The sequence below is a fragment of the Suricata suricatta genome, chromosome 12 (genome assembly GCF_006229205.1).
Source record: "Suricata suricatta isolate VVHF042 chromosome 12, meerkat_22Aug2017_6uvM2_HiC, whole genome shotgun sequence".
In the NCBI taxonomy this organism is placed as follows: Eukaryota; Metazoa; Chordata; class Mammalia; order Carnivora; family Herpestidae; genus Suricata; species Suricata suricatta.
The window spans coordinates 886,056-907,514 of record NC_043711.1 but is presented as its reverse complement, the minus strand read 5'-3'; the positions used below and the strand labels follow the sequence as shown (position 1 = coordinate 907,514).

The window sequence follows — 21,459 nt, the reverse complement described above, 5'->3', positions numbered from 1 at the left end:
TAGCGCGGCCCGGGGCGGCGGCGGCGGCCCGGCTTCAAAGGCCCCCGGGCCGCGCGCCTGCACCGGCCGCGGCGGAGGGGGGGTCGGGCCGCGCAGCCGCGGGGCCTCCTCCGGGGGCCGGCAGCCGGGCCCTCTGCGTCCCGAGCCCGTTTCCAGCGCCCTCCGCGAGGTCCGGCGACACCTCACAAGTTTCCAGTCTCCCCCTCCCCCGGGTCGGCCCTGAAATCGGTTTCAACCGCCCCACAAAAAAGTGCGGTTTCGTACTCCTCAACAAAGTCAGTTTCACACGCCCTGCGAGAGAGGGAGGACTTGGGGGAGGGGGTGCGCCGAGGCGGCCGTTTCACACCTCGCCCCTGGTTGGCAAACAAAGCGGGGGTTCCTCGGCCTCTCGAGTTGGGTCTCCCTCGACCTTGGAACCCCCTCTCCCCCGCAGCCGCCGCGGTTTCCGTGGGGCCGCCCCCAGCCCGGGAGCTCGGCACCGAAGCCAGAGGGGCCCGCGCGCTGTCCGCGGGACAGAGACTCGCTCCGTTCCCTTCTCTGGGGGATGGGGGGCAGGCAGGTGATCCTCCACCCCCGTTGTAGAGTGGCGGCCCCTGGGACCTTGCGGGGGGAAACCCTGGTTTAGGGGACCCCCCCACCCCCCTCCAGCGGGAGGCAAGTGATGTCTTCAAAGTTGCTTAAAAATAATTCCCGGACTCATCTCGACAATAAAACAACCTAAAAAAATTTTTTTTTCTTTTCTGAGTTCAGTTGTTTTTTTGGCGTGGGAGCAGGAGGTTAAGGGCGGAGGGAGCTTTGTAGGTAGGTCCCCACGTAGGGCACCCTCCCAAACTTCCCCGTGTGTCTTTTTATCGAAGAAGAGTCTTTTTTTTTTTTTTCTTTGAGTTTGGGGTGACCTGGTTTTCAACACGCTGTGACAGCTGCTGGGGGTGGGGGTCACAAACCTCCCCCTGGGATGAAGTCTGGGCCACCCTCCCCCTTCTCTGGCGGGTGTGGGGGGAGGCGGCTGGAGGCCTGTGGGGGGGGGGTGGAAAGGAGAGATGTGGGCAGAGGGGCGGGCCTGGCGCCCTGGGGAGGGACTCCTGCCCTGTGGCCTGTGTGAAATCTGCAGGCTGACTCCCTGGTGGTCCTGAAGGGGGGTTAGGGGAGGTGTGTTACAGACTTCCTCCCCCCCCCCAAAATCGTTCAAACTCCCTGAGGACTCTGGGGAGAGGGCTCCTGGGGCCCAAACCCGGCGTCCTGCTTGCCCTGCCCCCACCCCAGGGTCGGGAAGGGGCTTGTTCGGGGAAGACCCAAGCCCTGGGGCGGTTAGAAGAAGGGCTTTTTAAACAGCTCCCCCACTGGCCATCTGTCCGGCCTCAGACCTCTTTCTCTGCTTGTCTGTGTGTCTGTCTCCTCCCCTTCTGTAGGGCTGTCTCTAGGCCTGAGGTGCCCACCCTGGCCCCGGAGAATGAACCAGCCACCGAGGATGGCGCCCGTGGGCACAGACAAGGAGCTCAGTGACCTCCTGGACTTCAGCATGGTAAGCCGGGTCTCCTTCCTGGGCGCCTCCCCTGCCCTCGTGTGGGCCCTTGGGAGAGAGGCTTCTGCCAGAAGTACCCCACCAGTCAAGACCTGGCCCTCAGAGTGGGGCGGGTGGCCGGGGCTGGTGCGGGGGCTGGCTGGGGGAATCGGGGTGCATTGGTTGTGGGTAAGCAGCAGCCTGGGTCTTCTGAGCTGGAAAACGAGTGTGATTAGGGTCATTCATCCTAGCGTAGACTCTAAAGAAAAAGGTGCTTGGCATAAGATGACCCGAATGGGGGCCCTTTCGAGTGTGGCAGGGGACACAGACCGTTGAGGGCCGAGACCTCGGTTATTCAGCCCCGTGGCGGCTGCCGTGATGGTCAGCCAGAGCGGGAGGGGGCGGGCAGGCAGTAGGAGATCTGGAGAGTGTGGGGACCCTGGGGCCACTGTCACTGCTCTCCTGGCTGCTGCAGAGAGGCAAGCCCGGTGGCAGTCTTCCGCACGCTTCCCAGGCCTGTGTGGCGTCCTGGAACGCCTGTGTCCCGCCTGGCTGGACGGAGGTTCCCCGGGGGTGCTGGCTTCCCGATGTCACAGTTCAGCCCCGCCCAGTGAGCCTGGAAGCCAGAGCTCCCTCGGGTGGCTGGAGCCGGAGCTCATTTTGAAGGACCAGGGGGCTCAGTGTGCCCGTCTCTGCAGTGGGCCACTTGTCACACATGTTAGGGGGTAGCCAGTGTTTCCTTGGAAACTTGTCACCCTGCCTGTGCACCATCTCTCCGTCCTGCTTCCACGCCTCTGGCGGAGCACCGCGTTCCTTTAAAACGTTGGGGGAGGGTGTTTTCAGTCTGAATTTACCCCCCTGCCAGGACAGGCCCAGGCCGCTGAGGCCTGTCGAAAACAAAAGTCCCCAAACTGAAACGACACCAGCCATCCTGTGGAAAAACACAGCCCACGGGACAGAGGGGCTCCGGCTCCGGAAGGGCCATTCTGGTATTTTTGAGCCATTTTTAAGCCCCGTTTTATTTTTGCTTTCCTGGCTGAGTAACCCGGAGTGCGGTTCAGTTGTTTTTTTTTTTTTTTGTTAAACTGACAAGTCACAGACTATTGGGCTGGAACAGGCGGGGGTGGGGGTGGGCACGGGTGCAGACCTGGCCCCTTTGCCTCTGCTGTTCAAGAGCCCTGAACCCGGTTCCCCTGTCCCTTGTGTGTGGTGGGTCCGAACATATCAGTCCCACACACCCCCATTTCACAGGTGAGGAAATTGAGGCTGAGGGCTAAGGCGGTCTGTGCGTCCCCTGGAGGAGACTGGGAGCTGATTTCCACGTGCCATGCCTGCTGTTACAGGGAGAGAGGCCCTGTCAGGGCTCGGGGGCCGCTCCCCATCTCGGTCCGTTGGGAGCAGCCCCCTCCCACCTGCCCCCAAGAAATGGAGTTGATTTACATTTTTTAAAATAGTTCGGCGTAGCCTGGAAGAGGGGGTCTTGAAGGGAAGCGCTCGCTGGGGCCAAGGTCACGGCCAGCGCAGGGAGAGGCAGCCGTGGGGACGGGAGGAGGGAGAGGTCGGAGCCGCAGCCGGCTCTGCCAGGCTGGCATTCCTGGGGCGCGGAGGGCACCCTGGGCCAGAACCGCAGTCCCCAAGCAGGCTGATGAGGGGCCGGGGGCCAGAGGCCGGCCTGCTGTGGGCAGCACCCGCCTGCTGATGTGGCTGGTTGTCCCACAGGGCTCCCGCGTGTCCACGATGCCCTTGCGTGATGGGGTTTCTGCCTCCCACGGGCTCAGGACCCTGAGTGTTTCACAGAAGAGAAGACGGGCCCCAGGGTACAAGGGGGCTTGTCAGGGCTGACGTGGTTCAGTGCCCCGGGCAGGTGCCACATCCACAGCCCCCCGGTACCCTAGAGGACAAAAAAGACACTTGGCCTGGGGCCCCCATCCCCCCAGAGGCTTGGTTGGTTCTGGTCCTGGCTCAGGCCAGCTCCTCCCTCCATGCAGGCCTCAGTTTACCCGGTGAGACAGGGCCCTGGGAAGGCTGGGCCAGTTGAATGAGCACAGTCACGCCCCCAGGAGGGGGGTGCAGACCCACTGAGAACCTGCTTCCCGCCGGGCTCCACACCTCCCGTGAGCCTCTGCTCCTGCGCCCGTCGGGTCAGGGCCTGGCGAGCATGTGGCCTCTGGGTCCCTCCTGTAGAATGGGGCGTGGGGCCAGGACCCCACTTCTGGGGCCCTCCCCGGGCTCGCCTGCTGCCCTGGCTGGTGGGGTAGGTCGGGAGGTGGGGGCGCCGGCAGCTCCCGGAGGAGCCCCGGCCCTGATCCCACCCCCTCCCAGTCACTGGGCCTTAGGTCCCTAGGTGGAGTCTAGAAAGCTCGGACTGGGGCGGGGCAGGGGCCGGTTTGGTTTTGTGCCACACAGGGGTTTGTTGGTGTTGGGCTTTCCTGGCTCATGCTGCTGAGCTGTGATCTCGGGGGACTTAACGCAGGGTTCGGGTAAGCCAGGGGGAGGGGGTGGTGCCCGGGGACACCCAGTGGCCGGGGGGGGGGGGGGGGGCAGGTCGCAGCCTTTCCCACGTCCCTCCAGCTTCCTGTCGTTCTGGGCCTCAGTTTCTCCTGAGACACAGGCCGGTGACGACCGCCCCGGGCAGCCACTGCGTCCAGCCCCTCTTCCCGCCAGGGGCCTGGCTGCCTGCCGCCCCGGGCCAGGGACCCACAGCCTCGGGGACCATCTGCGCCCCGTTGCCGCCCCGCTGCCCCACCTGTGGCTTGTGAGCAAGCCGCTTCCCTCCGGAGGAAAGTGAAGGAAAATTTGGTGCCGTTTCTAAGGGCAGATAAGTCGTTTTAAGTGCAGAGATCGGTGACTGTGGCCCCGAACAGACCGCACAGCGAGGGAGGTTTTGTGTGTGGTGCTTCTTTGGTCATCCTAGGTTCCCAGCCCCGATCCCGCGGCGCAGGCCCCCCGGCCAGGCGCCTGGCAGCTTAGAAGCCCCCCAGGCCTCGTGGCGCTGGTGCGGCAGTGCCCCGGGGGGCCCTGCCACACGGCCTGGACCTCCTGCCTTTACCCGCCTGGGGCCCCATTGGGGACGGCCTGCCGCCAGGCTCACCACCCCCTCTCTCCTCCCACAGATGTTCCCGCTGCCAGTGGCCAACGGCAAGGGCCGGCCCACCCCCCTGGCTGGCGCCCAGTTTGGAGGCTCAGGTAGGAGCCCGCTTCCTCGGGGCCGCGCAGACTCCACGTCGGAGGAGGAGGTGGTCGGGGGCCGCGCGGTTGGGGGCGGGAGGGCCCGTGTTCCAGAGGGGCACATGTGAAGTGAGGACTTGAGCCTCCTGGGTCCCCTGGCCCTGCCGGGACCCTCCGTCTGCAGTTGAAGGGGGAAACTGAGGTCCAGAAGGCACAAAACAGTCTAGCTCTTGTGAAACGGTGCTCACCCGGTCGGTCCAGGGAGAGGCCTGGCTCCTTGCTGCTTTTTTTTAAGTTCATGTTACGAGTCTGCTGTCTACGGGGTCTAGCGCCGGCTGACCCGCCGTCCTGCCAAGGACCCAGGGGTGTTCCCAGGATCCGGGGTCTTGAGCATTCAAACTAGGAAGAGCTGGCTACCCTCCCGGGCACTGAGGACGCATGACATGGCGTGGGGGAGGGCCAGAGATGGTTCCTTCCTGCTCAAGGACCGTGACAGGAGGGGTCAGGGGAGAGGCTGTCTCAAAGCCAAGGTGGTCAGGACAGCCTCTAAGGAGGTGATGATTGGGCAGAAATCAGAGGGCGGTTCAAGGCAGAGGGCATAGCCCATGCAAAGGTCCTGAGGCAGGGCCCGGCTTGTTGTTCAGGGCCTTGGGGGTCTCCGGGAGGACTTGGTGGGAGTCCTGGAGGGCTCTGGGCAGAGAGCGGTGCCTTGTGCACACTGGGAAGCCTACCCAGGTTGTTGGTGGGGCTTGGGCGAGCCCTTCAGGGGGACGAGGCTCTCCTGGCCTCGTGTGGACTCGGGTACCTGTGGGGTCTCGGGACCGGGCATGTGTCTTTCTGTGACTCTGGGATTTGGAATGGATGTTTCTTTCTCAGAGTCATCTGTGAATTCTGTTGGGGGGTCCAATGTGCTTTGGCTGGAGGAGGGGGGGGTTTCAAGGGTGGTTTGTGCTCAGCCCCGCCTCCCCCCCCCCGCCCCCCGGCAAAGGGAGGGACTGGCTGCCGTGTCCCCCCTCCCCCGCTGGCCTTCCCCTCTGCCTGAGGAAGTGGCTGCAGGGCTGGACAGAGTCCTTTCTGCTATGGAAACCCCCGCAGGCCGTCGCCCCTCCCCCCGGAGTGCTGCCCCTTCCCTGCTGTGGGCAGAGGGTCCTGCCAGGAGGCCGCCTCGTCCCCCCCCTCCCTCCACCGTGTTTTCTCTTCAGGCAGCAGCCCTGGGTCCCCAGAGCCACAGCTCCTGGGGGAGGTGCTCCACCAGGCTGGCCTGCCCTCCTGGCCCTGCCCTGACCAGTCTCACCTCGTCTCCCCGCACCCCTGCACACTGGGCTGAGTTTTCTTGCCCAGGATGGACTTTGTTGGTTCGTCCAGCCTGGGAGGACCCCCGCCCCATCCCGGACATGCAGCCGGGCCCTTCGCCTAGTTCGGTGGCGCCTGAGTCTGGCGGGCTCCCAGGCCCTGAGACCCAGGACACGCCGGCTCAGCGGGGGCGTGACCGGGCCTTGGTTTCCTCATCTGTGAAAGGACATCAGGGGCACCTGGGAGGCTCGGTTGGTTGAGTGTCTGACTTCAGCTCAGGTCATGATCTCACGGTTCATGGGTTCGAGCCCTGCGTCGGGCTCCGTGCTGACAGCCTGGAGCTGCTTCAGATTCTGTACATCCCTCTTTTCTGACCCTCCCCTGCTCGTGCTGTCTCTCAAAAGTAAATTAAAAAAAAATTTTTTTTTAAAAAGGACATCAGCCTGTGACCAGGTGATTCAGGGAGTGGTTAGGAGTGCTTCATAAACGGGCTGTGGGCCTGCCTGGAGGTCACCAGTCCAAGATCTGGGACCCCCTGGGCCAGAGGTTGGCCCCCACGGAGGGTTCTCTCTCCTGGGAAAGGGCGGGTCCCTGTTTGTTGGGAGTGGGGGTCCCAGGTGTGTGCTTGCCAGGGGCTCCCTGGCCTCATGCCCCTTCCGGTCCCGCTGCTGTGTCCTGGTGTGGCGTCGTCCGCGGTCCCGTAAGGCGACTGCCCCGGCCTCTTGGGGGGTGGGTGTCTCTGAAGTCGGCTGAAGAAGGGGAGCAGTGTGCAGGGTCCGTGGGCAGCCACCTCTGGGGGCCTGTCTGCGCATCTTTGTTTCAGGAAACGAATCAAAGAGAAGCTGAAACTGCCCCCTTGAGGTGGGGATTTCTGTTAGGGTCTGGATCGGAAACCCGCGGAAAGGAGAAGACTTGCATTCCTACCTCTGGGACAGCTGGGGGCACCGAGCTCTCCGCCAGAGGCCGCGGGGCCGGGGCGCCAGGAGGGGCGCCCCGACCATGCCTTTTCTGGTGTGAGCGGGGCACTGGGCCAGCGCGGTCCCCAGCGCTCCTCCCGCCCGGCAGGTGACCAGGACCCCGCCCATTCCGGGGACGTTCGCGAGGCCAGTGCCGGCTGGCCGTCTTTTCCAAAGCTTATGGGCCGTGAGTTCTCACCGGCTGAATTCCCGTTACTGTCTTGAGCCCTTTGGGTGATTGAGCACCTTTGCTGCAGCCGTGGGAGGTTGACGGGAGCTCGCAGAGCCCTGTCCCGGAGGGCGAGGCGCCCCTCCCCCGCGCCGACCTTGGTCCTGCGCGGAGACTGCGGCCGTGTCTGCCGTGTGTCCCCCTGGCAACTGCTGACGGGCCAGCCGCACGGTGTCCCCACCTGGGGAACGTTACGTTCGTGAAGCCGTGTGGCGCGGGCCGGAGAGAGTGCCCGGCGGCCCGTCCGCTGCCCTGCGTCCGCGCCTCCCCTGCGGCTGCCTGGTGGGCTGGCTGGCGCCCGCACACTGCAGCGCTTTCCGCATCCTGTGTCCGGGCACAAAGCGGGGGTCCTGTGCGAGCTGCTGAAATGCGCGTGATTGTCACTCTCCTTGTCCTCACTGTGAGGATGAAACTCAGTGTAGTAACTGTCCCCACAGTGCCCCGTACCGCGCCCCTGCCCCATGCAGCCCCCACAGCCCTGCCTTGTGCTGCTTTTCTTTTCTTTCTTTTTTTTTTTTTCTTATTTTTGAGAGACAGAGAGAGCACAAGCAGGGGAGGGTCAGAGAGAGAGGGAGACACGGAATCTGAAGCAGCTCCAGGCTCTGAGCTAGCTGTCAGCACAGAGCCTGACGCGGGGCTCGAACCCACGAACCGTGAGATCATGACCCGAGCTGAAGCCGGACGCTTAACCGACTGAGCCACCCAGGCGCCCCTGATTTTTGAGAGTTCTTTATTTAGGAAGGATGTTAGTCTTTTGTGATCTGAGCCGCAGCTTTTTTCTAACTTTATCGCTTGTTAACGACGAAGAGTCTCAGCATGTCTGTGTTGTGCGGTTGTTCCTGTGGTCGGATCTTGTTGGTTTGTGGGGTCCCGCCCCCGAACGACGGCGCGGTCCGTTGAGTGGTGCAGACTTGAGGGCCGTGAAGGCGCCTGCTCCTTGTGCGTCAGGCGGGCGAGTCGTGGGGACGCCGGAGGGGACAGGACAGGCGGAAGCAGGTCAGAGGTCGAGGTGGAGTTCCCGGCCGTGCGCACATGTGGGCCTGCCCGTGTGGCTGCTCACAGCACCCTCTCCCCGCCCTGGGCCTGGGCCGCTGACCGAAAGGCAGGGGGCACATGAGAGCTTCCGGGTGTTTCCAAGGGGTGCCTGTCCTTGGTAGAGGCACGGATCCTCGAAAAGCCCGGCCGGGGACGCCTGGACCACACCCCCTTTATGAAAATTGAGCACACATCAGTCACAGTGCCAAACCCGACGTGAGCAGCAGCACCAGCCTGGTTCTGGATGACAGAGCAGTAAGGCTAGAAGGAAGGAAAAGGACAGAAAGTAGAAAAGGCCTGGCCGCTTGGAAATACTGAAATTCCTTTTTATCTACCTACCTGTTGGGTTACAGCTGGCACTCAAACCTGCGGGGCAGAGCGGGCGGGGAGGGACCGCGGGGCGCGGCCGGGGCCGTGCTGGGGAAGGGTCACTTGCTCGCCAGGACAGATGGAGCGGAAAGAAAGGCGTTCTGCGGGCGCTCTGGGAGCCTTGAACCTGGGGCACCTCCAGTGGTCTGACGGGCGGGCCCCCGGGGGTGGGGCTGGCGGGGACCTCTCCCGAGTGCTCCAGGCCCCCTTCAGCCGTGCTCCCATGGGTTCTGGGGAACGGCCCCTTCGTGTCCTCTGGATGACGCTGGGAGGAATTTTCACAGCAGTTTCCCGAGCTCCTTCCCTGTCTGGTTAGGTGCTCCCTCTCGACCCTGACAGTTTGGAGAGTAAGCTTTGGGGGCGCCTGGGTGGCTTCAGTGTCCGACTTCGGCTCAGGTCATGATCTTGTGGTTTGTAAGTTGGAGCCTCGCTCAGAGCCTGGAGCTGCTTCGGATTCTGTGTCACCCCCTCTCTGTCCCTCCCCTGATGGTGCTCTTTCTCTCTCAAATATACGGTAAATAACATATCGAAAAAGAAACTAACTTTGGAAACTGAAGCACGAGGCAGTCGGCTCTCGAAACGTTGTGTTCCTCCTGCCCCTGCGCCTCCTGGGAGCTGCCCGAGTGTGGGGGCGTCCGTGTGGTGGCTGGAGGGCCTTTCTCGAGTTTTCCACCTCGCTGCCTCCGGGCATCCCTCAATGATTTACACTTCTGTCTCGGTTTGGTTTTCTGGGTGCAGCAGGGCCATCCTCGGACCCCTCTGCCCCGCGGCCCAGTGCAGGCGCCCTGTCCCTTCTCCTGGTGGCTGCCGGGCTGTCAGCGGGACCGCGTGTGTGCGTGTGTGGATCGGGCTCAGGGCGTTGCCTCTGGCCGAGAGTGGCCGTCCTTGACAAGTGTGGGCGGGCTGTCACGGTCCGACCTCACCATGTCCCAGGACTGTCCTTGGCACTTTCTCCCCCGGGATGCCTGCATTCCCCTCGCTTTGCCTGTGTCCCCAAGGGGCAAGGGGCCGGTGCCTGGACAGGCGATGACCGTCTCCGGTGGGCGGGGCCTTGGGCATTGGGGACCCTCCCGCCACCCTCTCTGCCTTTGGTGCGTTTGCGCCTGTGGTGACGGGCCTGCTGAGGTTGTGTCCCTGCCTCCGGGTGACTTGGAGTTTTCTCAGGAGAAGATCCTCACTTCAGACACGATGGCAGGTGCCTGATGCACCACCAGGAGCTCACGGAGCCGCGGGTCCCCGTGGACAAGGAGGCGGTGTCCGCACCTCGGTTCCCAGCCTGCTTGCTTTTCCTTCTCTGTCCTCCATCCCGGCCTCTGCTGTTTCCTTCCGAGTCGTCGGCTCAGCTGTCAGAGCGCCCTTCCCTCCCCGACTTCTCCCCTTCCCTGCTGGCCGTGTGTGTGTGTGTGTGTGTGTGTGTGTGTGTGTGTCTGTCTGTCTGTCTGTCTGTCTGGGGCTGCGGTCCCCATGCTCTGCCCCGGAATGCTTGTTTCAGTTTTCAGACCCGTGTGATTGTTTAGAAGATGCCCTCGTAGGGTCAGGGGCCTGATTTCCGGGTCAGCGGCGCAGAGCCGGGCGCGGCCGGTGCCCGGCCCCGTTGGGAGGACCCAGCGCCTCCTGCTCTTGCCAAGGTGGCTGCTCTACCATCTTTTGGGGCCCCAGCGGCCCGGCACCATCTGGGGGTCCGACTCTCCCACGCGTGCCGACCCTGCGCCGGGCCGCAGCCCCCACTTCGCTCCTGGCAGGCGCCCGCCTCCGGGGACGGGGTCTGGGAGGCCGGCGCTGTTGGCAGGGCTGGTCCTGCGGCAGACCTCCCGTGCCCGCCTGGCCTGGCAGGGAGACCGGACGCCCCTGTCCGGCGGGCTCCCACCCCGCTGCTGTGTGACGCCAGGAGACCACCAGCTGTTAGGGAACGGGAGACCCTGAGCCCGGCTGTCCGGACACCCGGCTGGCGCCCGCGGGCGTCCCCAAGGCCACCCTGATCCTCCCTCCACGCGGTGCTCGTCCCTTTCCCGTTGTCCTTTTTCTGGGTCGTCCGCGAGCCCTCGAGGTCTCCCTGCCGCGACGGCTGTGGCCCTCGGAGTCCTGGCTGGCCCTCGTGTTCCACATGGGTCCGTCTTGGGTCTGTTCGCTGCACGGAGACTCCAGGTTGGGGAGGTTTACCATCCCCACATTCGGGTGCCACGTGGGTCCCCCCTGAGTGGGTCTTTATGTCTCCAGCTGGTCCCAGGGAGGGGGCCGCCCTGCAGTGGGGCTGTTGCCTGCGCACCGCGGGAGGGCTGGGGGTCCTCCTAGTCCTAGGAAGGGTGGGGGGTGAGCCCGCTTCCTCAAGCGTTGTGAGCCCGGAGTGCTCAGGGCACAGCCTCTGGCCGCTGCTTTTCACCAGCTTCTCCTCTTTTCCAGTACGTGGCGGGGGAGGGGGGGAGGGGAAGGACCGTGAGGCGGCCTCTGGTCGTGGCCAGCCCCGGGAAAGTGGGCGTCCCTTGCAAACCAACGGGCCAGAGGCTGTAGCAGAGGCTCAGTGCGCCTGGGTCCAGGGCACGGCCTGGTGCGCCCCTCCGCCCCTTCCAGAACATCTGGGAATTGAAGAGTGGCCCCCAAAATCCCAGAAGAGAGGCCTGTGCAGCTTGTGGGAGGGCACGGCCCCAGCCTCCAGGTCCAAGCGGGCGGGCCCCACGAGCCCGACGGGCCCCTGCCTGTGGGGTTTCAGGGGTGAGGCTGCCAAGCCAATGGGGCCGTCGAGGGGCTCCCTGCGCACCTGTCCCGATGGCTCCTAAAGCGTATTTTTTTTTAAGTTTATTTAATCTGGGAGAGCATATGCAGGGGAGGGGCGGGGGGAGGGAGAGAGAGAGAACTCCAAGCAGGCTCCATGCAGATAGTGCCGAGCCTGGTGCAGGGCTCGAACTCACGAACCAAAAGAGTGGGTGACCTGACCCCCCAGGTGCCCCGGCACACGGGGTTGCTCGTTGGTTTGGTTATTTTATTATCATCACATCAGCCTCTCGGTTCCGGGGCCACGCTGTCCCGGCACCGCCGGCGCGGCCACAGACGGTCATCTGAATTTACACGTGTCACATATCCCACGGGGTCGGGGGCCTTTCCCGCAGCCACGTTCGGAGGAGCGGTGGGCGCGTGTGGCTGCGGGGCGGGCGGCGCACAGGAAGTGCTCCCGGAGGCCGGGGTGCAGGCGTCGTGGTCCTGCCCTGCATGGCGATGCTGGGGGGACAGGGAGCACCCCGTGTGGGGGCGGGGCGGTGGGGCCCCTCACTGGTGGGGGCGGCTGCAGAGGGATCCAGTCTCTCCTCTGAGGGCAGTGGGACGGAGAGCCCTCGCTCCGGGTGAGGGGCCTTCGCTGAGCCGGGCCGACAGCCCCCGGGCCTTACTGCCCCGCGCCCGGGCCCCAAGTCTGGGGCCGGTCTTCTCTGTGCAGGGCTGCCAGCTTTGCGCCTCTTCTTCCTACTGGGCTTGGTGGGCCTTCTTCGTCAAAGGCCAGCAGTTGATCCTCTCTGGCTTTGCCGGAACATACAGGTGTGGTCGTGTGTCAGTAAAACTTTATTTACGAAAAATAGGCGGGACAGGGTTTGGGGGGCTGACTTGGGCCCTGGGCTCCAGGTTGCCACCCTGGTCCCAGGGGCATCCAGCACAGGCCATGGGTCACGGGGTCCCAGCCAGTGTCTGTTGCCCCGTGTCTCCAGGTGGGGACCGGGGTCTGCCGAGGGCCCGCCGTGCACCCCCCTGCAGCCTCCTGGTCCTCCGTCCTCCGAGGAGCCTGGGCAGGTGAAGTGGCACGTGAGGCACGGGTCGTGGCCCTGGCGGGGGCCCCCCCCCCCCCCCACCTCAGCTCTGTCCCACTCCTGCCCTGGCTGAGGCAGCCTCCCGGCCTCACCTCTACCGTGCGTCCTGTCCAGCCTTTAGAAAAAAGCATTTAAAAAATTACAGTTTAACAGCAAGTCTTTATTCTGTTACAATGTTTTCATTAGAACACAAACAGAGAGGATCATGAATATTCATGATAATTACTAAAATGTATGATTAATCACTGGGGGGATAACGTGCTGGGGGAAGGGCCGCCCTTGTTTCTTTTTATCACCTCTGGAAGGGGGGCTGTGAGGGGCTTTTTCCAGAAAGAGCAGATCAAGACCTGGTTGCTTCTGCCCGCAGGGTGGGGACCGGGCTGTGGGTGCCGAGGTGGAGCCGTCCTCTGCCGTGGCCCCCCTGCTCACCATTACAGGGTCTGCTGCCTCCAGGGGCGCCGTGGGGGCGGGGGCGGCCGGGAGGAGCCGGTGCCAGGCACGTGGTGCCCAGGGAAACTGAGACTCCAGCCGCTGACGCTGCCCCAGGTCGCCCCCCCTCGCAGGCCGCTCTGTTCCTGGAGCGCAGGTAGGGGTCCGGGACCTCAGGTGCAGCCCCTCAAACCTGGTGGCAGACACTAGAGAGACCCCCGGGCATGGAAGCCCCGTGGGTGCACCCCTCCAGCTAAAGCAGCCCTCCCCGCTCCAGTCAGGTTGGAATTTTGTGATTAGAAAATAAAACTTAAATTGGCTATATGAATATTCATTGGGCTGGGGATTGATTTGCATACTTATGCAAATCCAACAGCAGTTAAACACCAGTTTGGGGCGAGATGATTCACACAAAGGCGCAGCAATAGGATGAAATTTGAAAGGAGTTTCTGATAAAGATGGGGGGGGGGGCAGAAGGGCTCCGTCTGGGGCCACGGGGGCTTCTCCTGGCTCAGATGGTGGGCAGGGCCCAAGTCCCTCCACCTGACCTGGGCCATGCAGAGTAGGGTGTGTTCATACTCCTCCCCTGTGTACAGCAGGGGGAAACTGAGGCACAGGGACAGAGTGGTCCTGTGGCCAGCGTGGAGCCCCGGGGGCCTCGCGCGTGTCTGTCAGGCGGTGTGTGTGAGCGCCCTGGCCCAGGAAGGGTCTGTGCTTGGGGTGCCGCGGTGCCTGGGAGTGTTGGCGGAGATCAGGGCCCCACCCCGCCCCACCGCTGCAGACCCAGATCCTCCGCCGCTCCGCCTAGCCCCCTGCGCCTTGGGCCTCGGGGGTCCACCAGGCCAGCAGCAGCCCTGCATCTCTGGGGCTGCGCTCGCCCCACAAGGGGCGGCCAGCCTGTGCCCACAAGGCAGTCCCGGGGCTGTGCTGCTGTTTCCCCAAAGTAGCGGCCCCTCCTGCTGCCTCGGCGGTGACGGGAAGGGGGCCGCTCTCGTTTGCCTGAGGTCAGAGGTCGTCGCTCCTCACCCGTTCACTGATGTCCTCGTGAGCCTTCCTGCAGGGACAGCCGGGCCTAAGTCCCTCGTGGTCGGGGCTGGGGGAGGAGGCATGGGGAGTGAGGGCCTTGCCCAGGGTGGGCATAGTGGCTGGAGCTTTGGTGGACGGGGAGGAGTTTGCCAGCAGAGGTAGCTGGTAGAATTAAAAATAAAATTTTTTTAACATTTATTTACTTTTGAGACAGACACACAGTGTGAGCGGGGACGGTCAGAGAGAGAGGGCAACACAGAATCTAAAACAGGTTCCAGGCTCTGAGCTGTCAGCACAGAGCCCAACGCGGGGCTCGAACCCACGAACTGTGAGATCATGACCTGAGCCGAAGTCAGAGGCTTAACTGACTGAGCCCCCCAGGCGCCTCCGTAGAATTGTTGTTTGAACCATGCATCTGAAGGTCTGCTAACCGCTGGGCATCCGGGCTATTTCCCACCAAAGGGAAACATTGTCCGAATGTGCGCAAAGGTGCAGTGGGGAAGCAGAGAGAGAGTCCCAAGCAGGCTCCGTGCTCTGCTCAGAGCCCAGCACTGGGCTCGATCTCGGGACTGTAAGGTCATGCATGACCTCAGCTGGAATCCAGACTCTGATGCTCAACCATCTGAACCAGCCTCATTAGCAGTGTAAATGGGCAGGGCCGAGCAGGGTCGGGTAAGGCCGCACTGGCCTCCGGGCAGGCTGGATCCCTGCTGAGTCAGATGAGGGCTTGTCCCTGAGGCGGTGGGGGGCGGGGGGGACGCTGACTGGCTTCTCTTGGCCTGCAGGTCTCGAGGACAGGCCCAGCTCCTGGGGCGCCGGCGACCCGAACAGCTCTTCCTTCGACCCTGGCCGGGTAAGGAGCCTCCGTGAGGCCTGCGGCCTGGCTCCCCCTCCCCACTCTGCGGAGCGGGGAGCGAACGAGAAACTGAGGCTCCTGGGGAAGTGTGGCCTGGGGCTTTGTGCTCAGGCACACGGGCGCACTCCCAAGCCTGCCTGCCTGCTGGGGCCGTCTGCCCGGCGCCCCTCACGCCCGCCCATCTCCCCACAGGCCTACGGCGAAGGCACACACTTCACGGAGTCCCCCGGCAGCCTCTCTCCGTCAACATTCCTGGGACCCGGGCTTGCGGGTAAGTGTCCGTGCCGCAGGCCCCCCCCACCCCCCAGTGTGGCCGGTGCTCTCCAGGCCCACGTACTGTGGGCTCTCTCCCGGAGCAGAGGACGTGGGTGGTTACGGCCTGATGCCCACAGGAGAGTAGGCTCAAGGGTCCTAGCAGCTCAGGGAGGTGGCCCCTCCCCGTTGGGACCCAGGGGAGGACTGTGCCCTTGGTGTCCTGACTGTGGGACGAGGATGCTCCCAGAGGCCTCTGTCCCGGGACTACCGGGGCCTGGATGGTCGGTGGCAGGTGGAGGTGCCACGACAGGGTGCACGGTGCCCGTGGGGGAGAGCGGTGTCTGAGGACACGCTGTGCAGCGGAGTCTGCACCCATTTCCCAGACCGGGAGGGCGAAAGCCGGCCCGGCGTGTGGCCTCGGGTGGCCCGTGCACCTGCAGGGACGGCGGTTCCCTTCCGCCTGCTCCTTCCTCTCGCTGCTTCCTGACGCGGGCAGTTCCCACGGCCAGGCCTGCTCAGCAGGGCCCAGAGCCCAGCTGCGTCCGAGGCCCAGCACGTGGTGCCCAGGCCACCCTGGACATCACGCTGTCGCCATCGGCCTGGCCCGGCTCTGCGGTCAGGCCACGGCTGTCCCAGCCGGATGTGTGGGCCCCTTCTTTGGGTCCATGGGGCTCATGGCCGCACCTCCCCTGCACCCTCATCCTGCCTCCCAGGAAGCCCTGTTGGTGCTGGTGGCTCACAGGGCCCGAGCCCCAACACGGTCCCCCCTTGCGGGGGGCAGGGGTCTGTGAGGGACACCGCCTTCCTGGGCCGAGCCTGGAGCCCTGTTCCCCGCTGACCCCCGGGAAAGGAAGCTGGGGCGCCGCCATTTACTCCCGGGACCGGAGAGACCCCCTCTGGCCCGCGCACACTGGGGAGGCGGGACCAGGCGACACAGCCCAGGGGGCAGCCGCCCGCAGCCCCTGCTCCGGGCGTTTGGCCGCAACTAGTTGTGGATAAACTGGGGCATTTCGTCCTGTAGTTTGAGAGGGACCCCGCCAGCTGGCCAAGCATATGCACTCCTCCCTCGGGTCACGTCAAGTGGTAGGCTCCCCCAGTGACACGGGCCTCCCGCTCACGCCTGAATCAGCTTTAAGTGGCTCGGGTCCTGATGGGTCGGGGGCTCTGCCTCCGTGAGGCTAGGGCAGTGGGGCCGGGCCTCCGTCGACATCGGTGCCACAGGGCAGGCTGTGTCCCCATGGGCCGGGGGCTTGCCTGCCTGCACAGGGGCCGTCACACGCTCCTTCCGGGGCTGACCACCGGCCGGGAGCTTGGGTGGAGCCTGGAGGGTGCACGGGCCCCGCCTGTCCCCTCAGAGGCCAGTGCCCCAGGGAGCTGATGCCTCAGGACCGTGAGTGGAGAAAACGGGGCAGTGCACGTCGCCGCTGTCCCTGCGGGGGCAGGGGCCCCAGTGGTTTGGTGAATCCTCTGAAGGTCATCTCGGGACAGCGTCCAGATCTCTGCTTGTACCCTAGCGTTTCGCCACAGCCCGCATGGTGTGCACCGCGCGGGCGCCTGTGGGTGCAGGCCGTGCCTGGCGGCGGGTCAGCCCTCGGGACGCGCCATCCCCGGGCCAGCTCCGAGTGACTCTCTTCTCCTCCAGGCAAGGGCAGCGAGCGGGGCGCATACACCGCCTTCGGGAGAGATTCGGGGGCTGGCGGCCTGAGTCAGGTGAGGTGTGGGGCCGGGGCCCCTCAGCACTGTGGCCGCTGCTCCTGGCCAGCGGAGCGGGGCTGTCTCGCATCTGCCCCTGGCCAGGACCTCGCCTCGTCTGCGGGTGGCCCTCTGGCTGAGCCGGGAGCCAGTCAGCAGCAGTGTGGCCAGACCCGGGAGGCCGTGGCCCCTGCCCCGTGGCTCCCCGACCTGGGACAGGTGGGGGGGGGGCCTGAGACGCGCCCACCCCGAGCAGCAGACGGGGACGCCGAGGCCGGCCGCAGCTCTCTGCCCCGCTGTCTCAGGCTGGCCTCCAGGGGAGCTCCCCGCACAGGCAGAAGTCCCGCCAGGCTGACCCACTGGCGGTGGGGAGGGGGTTGTGGCCAGACTCCGTGTCCCAGCATGGCCCCTGGCCTGGGACCCCTCGCCTCGGTGCGGCCAGGCCTCGTCCTGGTTGGGGCCACCTGTCTGTGTGCCCTGTCTCCTCTGGAGCGGTGGCGGCGGTGGTGGCCGCAGAGGGCCAGCCTGGGGTCGGACAGGGAGGGAGAGGCGGAGGCGAGGAGCGGCTTGAACTGCAGCCGGTTCTCTTCTGGAGGGAAAAAAGACTGTTTCAAATTAAAACATGCAAAATTAAGCCAGCTACCTGGAAAAAAAAAAGCGAAACTGAAGATTTCTCCGACACCCGGATGCAGGCTTGCCCTCGGCGTCCGGGACCCGGTTTTCTTCCTCCGTCTGTTCGGGAAGAGAGTGTGGGGGGGCGTGGGCTTCGTTCTGTCTAGGGTCAGAGAAACGGGACAAGTGTCGGGAGAGCCCCGGCCGAGCAGGGCAGGAAGGGGGCTCCGCTGAGGGCCACCGGCCCCTCCCTCAGGCGGCGCCCCGTGATGACCTGTTCCTCTCGTCCCTCAGGCCGGCTTCCTTCCCAGCGAGCTGGCCCTCAGCAGCCCCGGGCCACTGTCCCCCGCGGGCACCAAGGGTGGCTCCCAGTATTACTCCTACGCCGGCCACCCTCGGCGGAGAGCCGCAGAGAGCGGGCTGGGTGAGTGGGGGTCCGGGCGGGGATGGGGGGCAGGTCCCTGCTGAAGGGACGCGCAGGGACAAGGAAGGAGCAGGTGCAGGGGGCGCCCGCAGGCACGGGTCCCGGGTCGGGCCATGCGGTGGGTGTGTGCCCAGGGTGCCCCGTGCGGGGTCTGCTGCCGACCCTTCAGCGCTCGGCCCTGGGCGGCAGCACTGTGGCTCGCCTGGCGCCAGTGTCCCTGCCGCCACGCTGTGGCCTCACACTCGGGGCCGGTTCAAATGGCAGCGTGACCCAGGCGACTCCAGGCACTCAGCAGGCTGTGCGGAGGACCCTGGCGGACAGACCAGGAGCAGGCGCTGCCCGCTTCTGCCTCGGCTGGGCCACGTTGGTGACTCCCGCTGTCGTGTGCTTTGTGTGTCTGAGTGGCCGCATGAGACTCACAGATAGAGATTTGGGGTCTCTGAGTTGGAGAGTAGGCAAATTTGCAACCGCAGGAGCCAGGGCAGTGGGGACACGGGCTGCAGGAGCGGCAGGGAGGGACAGAGCGGACGCCTGTGCCCACCGTGGTGGGTGGCGCTGGGCCCCGGGCCCTGAGGGCCACTCCCTCCTCTTGCTCTTGACAGACACGCAGCCCAAGAAGGTCCGGAAGGTGCCTCCAGGTCTCCCGTCCTCGGTGAGTCGCAGGGTCCATGCAGCTCAGCGGAGGCAGGGAGGGAGGCCCCAGCCTGTAGCTGTGAGCATCCAGGAAGCTCTCCCGAGGGTCTAGTTCAGGTCCTCCTGTGAGGACACCTTGGGTCAGGTGTGATGTCGTCTTAGGGGCACCTGGGGGCCCAGGTCAGAGGGTCTCTGCTCTGCCTCCTGGCTCTTGGCAGGGTGCCTGGGCCAGCGGGTAGCCACCGGCCAGGCCGGACGTCCCCGGAAGAAATGGCCATTGGCTGGGCTGTGTGGCCCCTGTACCGGCCTCTGGGAGCCTCTGGGCCCCCAGGGTCAGGGTCATGGGGTTGGCGCTCTGTCTGCAGCCGGGAGGTGTAGGTCAGGCTCCTGGGAGACCTGGGCTGTGATGTCATCGATCCCACTTTCCCCGTCTAAGTCCACACCTAGGTTTCCTGGAACATCAGAGCTGAGAGCCCCCGCCCCCCATGCTGACCCCACTTCCGCTCCGGCACCAGGGCGGGCGTTCCCAGCCGACCTCCGCCCCAGGCAGTGCCCCTCGCGTGGGCACGACCCCAGGGCTTCTTTGCCACCTGCTGCTCTGGTGCAGCCTGGGCAGGATGTTAACCTGGGGCCCTGGGGGGCTCCGGGGTAGGAGGTGAGGGGAGAGGGAGGGCTGGGGGGGGGGCACAGCTAGGCTCTGACCACCAGGAGGAGTTACTGCATTGAAGTGGGCGAGCGTTCTTGGCAGGGGTCCAGTCTGCAAAGGCCTCAGGTGCCAGAGCCTGAAACTTGGTGGGAGATGGGGGTGGAGACGGAACAAGAGCAGTGACGTCACCAGGGCCTCCAGCGTTGGAAAAGGTCAGCCGCACGGAGAGATGGGGGTCCCCGCCCCACAGGGCCCTGACCGCACCTCCCGCAGGTGTACCCGCCCAGCTCCGGTGAGGACTACGGCAGGGATGCCGCCGCCTACGCCCCTGCCAAGACCCCCGGCGGCACCTACCCCACCCCCTTCTACGTGGCGGGTACGTGGGGGCTCGCCCGGGGCAGCCGGGGCCGGGCCGGGGCCCCCCGCCTCACCATGTGCCCCTCCACAGACGGCAGCCTGCACCCTTCGGCCGAGCTCTGGGGCCCCTCGGGCCAGGCGGGCTTCGGGCCCGTGCTGGGCGGGGGCTCGTCCCCCCTGCCCCTCGCGCCAGGCGGTGGCTCTGTGGGCAGTGGTGGGGGGTTCGGCGGCCTGCCGCCCCACGAGCGCATGGTGAGTACAGCCTGTGTGATGGGGGGCTGGGGGCACCCCGTCCGGCCCCATCCGACCCCGTCCGACCCCATCCAACCCGCAGGGCTACCAGCTGCACGGAACGGAGGTGAACGGCCGGCTCCCAGCAGTGTCCACCTTCGCATCGGCCCCCGCAGCCGCCTACGGCAGCGCCCCCAGCCACACGCCCCCCGTCAGCGGGGCCGACAGCCTCCTGGGTGCGGACCCCTTCCTCTCCCAGTCCTGCCCTATGCGTCCTCCGCGCCAGGCAATGGCTTCTGGAAGGGTGGAGCCCACTTTGCATCTGGGGCTGGAGGGGTGCTGCTGCCCACCCGTCCCTAGGGTCTGCGTGGAGGTGGGTCGGGGGACGCCAGGCCAGAAGCCAAGCTCAGGCTGGGCCTGGGGCCTGCCCACCAGCCGGGGGCACCGCGTCCCTGACGTTGGGCTTCACCTCCCACCCCCAGGCTCCCGAGGGACGACGGCCGGCAGCTCTGGGGACGCCCTCGGGAAGGCGTTGGCCTCGGTGAGGCGGGGCGGGGGGGGGGGCAGTGGGCGTGGCCAGGGCGGTGAGCCCGGGGCTGCCCCTGACCGCCGGCCGGTGGCCGTCTCTCCTCCCTGTCATAGATCTACTCCCCGGATCACTCAAGCAATAACTTCTCCTCCAGCCCCTCGACCCCCGTGGGCTCCCCACAGGGCCTGGCAGGTCTGTGCAGGGTGCTGGGGGGGGCGGGGCTGCATCCGGTGCGCCGGCCCCGGGTGTGTGGAGAGCTGGATGGGCCGCGCTCCCTGAGCTTGTGCTCTGTGGGCATCCCGGAGAGGCTGTCTGCACTGTGTGAGCAGGGAGGGGTGGGTGGGGTCTCGCAGGGACAGGGCATGGGGTCCACGGGCCAGAGTAACAGGCAGACTCCCGCCCGGGGGCGGGACACGTGCACGTTGGTGTCCATCTGCTCCCTGTATGACGGATGGGCACCATTGTGTGCCCTGTGCTGGGCCCTGCCAAGGGAGCCAGGTCCTCCTGTTCCCAAAAAGACCTACCTGGGGCTTAGCTCATGGTGGATTTTGGAAGGCTGGTGGTTTGGGCAGAAACCCCACAGGCCTGCACCTGTGCGTCAGGAAGCCACAAGGACCCTCGCCACTTCCTGCCCCGCTCTGGCTCCTGAGAGCCCTACCGAGTGTGCCCCGGAGCTCCCTCGTGGGGAGTGGGGGGTGGGTTTTGGAGATGGGAACGTGTTCACCGGGTGGGTCCCCAGGAGCCCTGCCCAGCCTCCCGCCCAGGGCTAGGATCCCCGCTTGGCCCTTAGCCCGGCCTCGCGGGCCGTGGGGCCCCCATGGGGCCAGCCTGGGTGTGACAGGCCCGTCTGGCCGTGGCCCCAGCCTGCCTCTCCCCGCTCCGGCTGGGCTGCTGATGCACCACCTCCCCCTCCCAGGGACGTCGCAGTGGACCCGGACAGGGGCCCCCGGTGCCTTATCGCCCAGCTATGATGGGGGTCTCCACGGCCTGGTGAGCTTCCTGCGCCAGCCTCCCAGGGGCGGGTGGGCCGGTGGGGGTGGGGGAGCATAGTCCTTGTGGGCGTGACATCCATGTGGATGCAGGGGCGCCCACGAAGGTGGCGCAGCGTGTGTGCTGTGGTTTACGTGAGTTTGAAGCCACGTCCCAGGAGAGCACTTAGGTCTCCCTCGACTGGCGGGATTCACAGGACAGATGCCCCCGTGATGGGTAATTGTGGGGCAGGAGGCCCACTGCTGTGGTCTCCTGACCCCCGACGGCCCGGCCCTTCACCGGCTCCCCCACCCCCGCAGAACAAGATGGAGGACCACCTGGACGAGGCCATCCACGTGCTGCGCAGCCACGCGGTGGGCGCCGACGCCCACGGACTGCTGCCCGGCCCCGGGGCCCTGGCCCCCGGCTTCCCCGGCCCCGGCGTGCCCCTGGGCGGG

The 21,459-nt window shown here is 65.6% G+C and overlaps 1 protein-coding gene across 1 annotated transcript in view; it reads left to right on the top strand.

The window, feature by feature from the left end:
- Positions 1-1,409: 1,409 nt before the first annotated feature.
- Positions 1,410-21,459, top strand: part of TCF3 (transcription factor 3) — a 26,137-nt gene continuing 6,087 nt past the window's right edge. Inside the window, exons 1-13 of the mRNA XM_029916733.1 lie at positions 1,410-1,522; positions 4,615-4,687; positions 14,583-14,650; positions 14,846-14,924; positions 16,551-16,618; positions 17,507-17,636; positions 18,239-18,288; positions 19,189-19,291; positions 19,364-19,524; positions 19,607-19,739; positions 19,986-20,044; positions 20,146-20,224; positions 20,949-21,022. Coding sequence (XP_029772593.1) covers positions 1,451-1,522; positions 4,615-4,687; positions 14,583-14,650; positions 14,846-14,924; positions 16,551-16,618; positions 17,507-17,636; positions 18,239-18,288; positions 19,189-19,291; positions 19,364-19,524; positions 19,607-19,739; positions 19,986-20,044; positions 20,146-20,224; positions 20,949-21,022 — 1,149 coding nt within the window. The 5' untranslated portion in view covers positions 1,410-1,450. The remainder of the gene's footprint in view (positions 1,523-4,614; positions 4,688-14,582; positions 14,651-14,845; positions 14,925-16,550; positions 16,619-17,506; positions 17,637-18,238; positions 18,289-19,188; positions 19,292-19,363; positions 19,525-19,606; positions 19,740-19,985; positions 20,045-20,145; positions 20,225-20,948; positions 21,023-21,459) is intronic.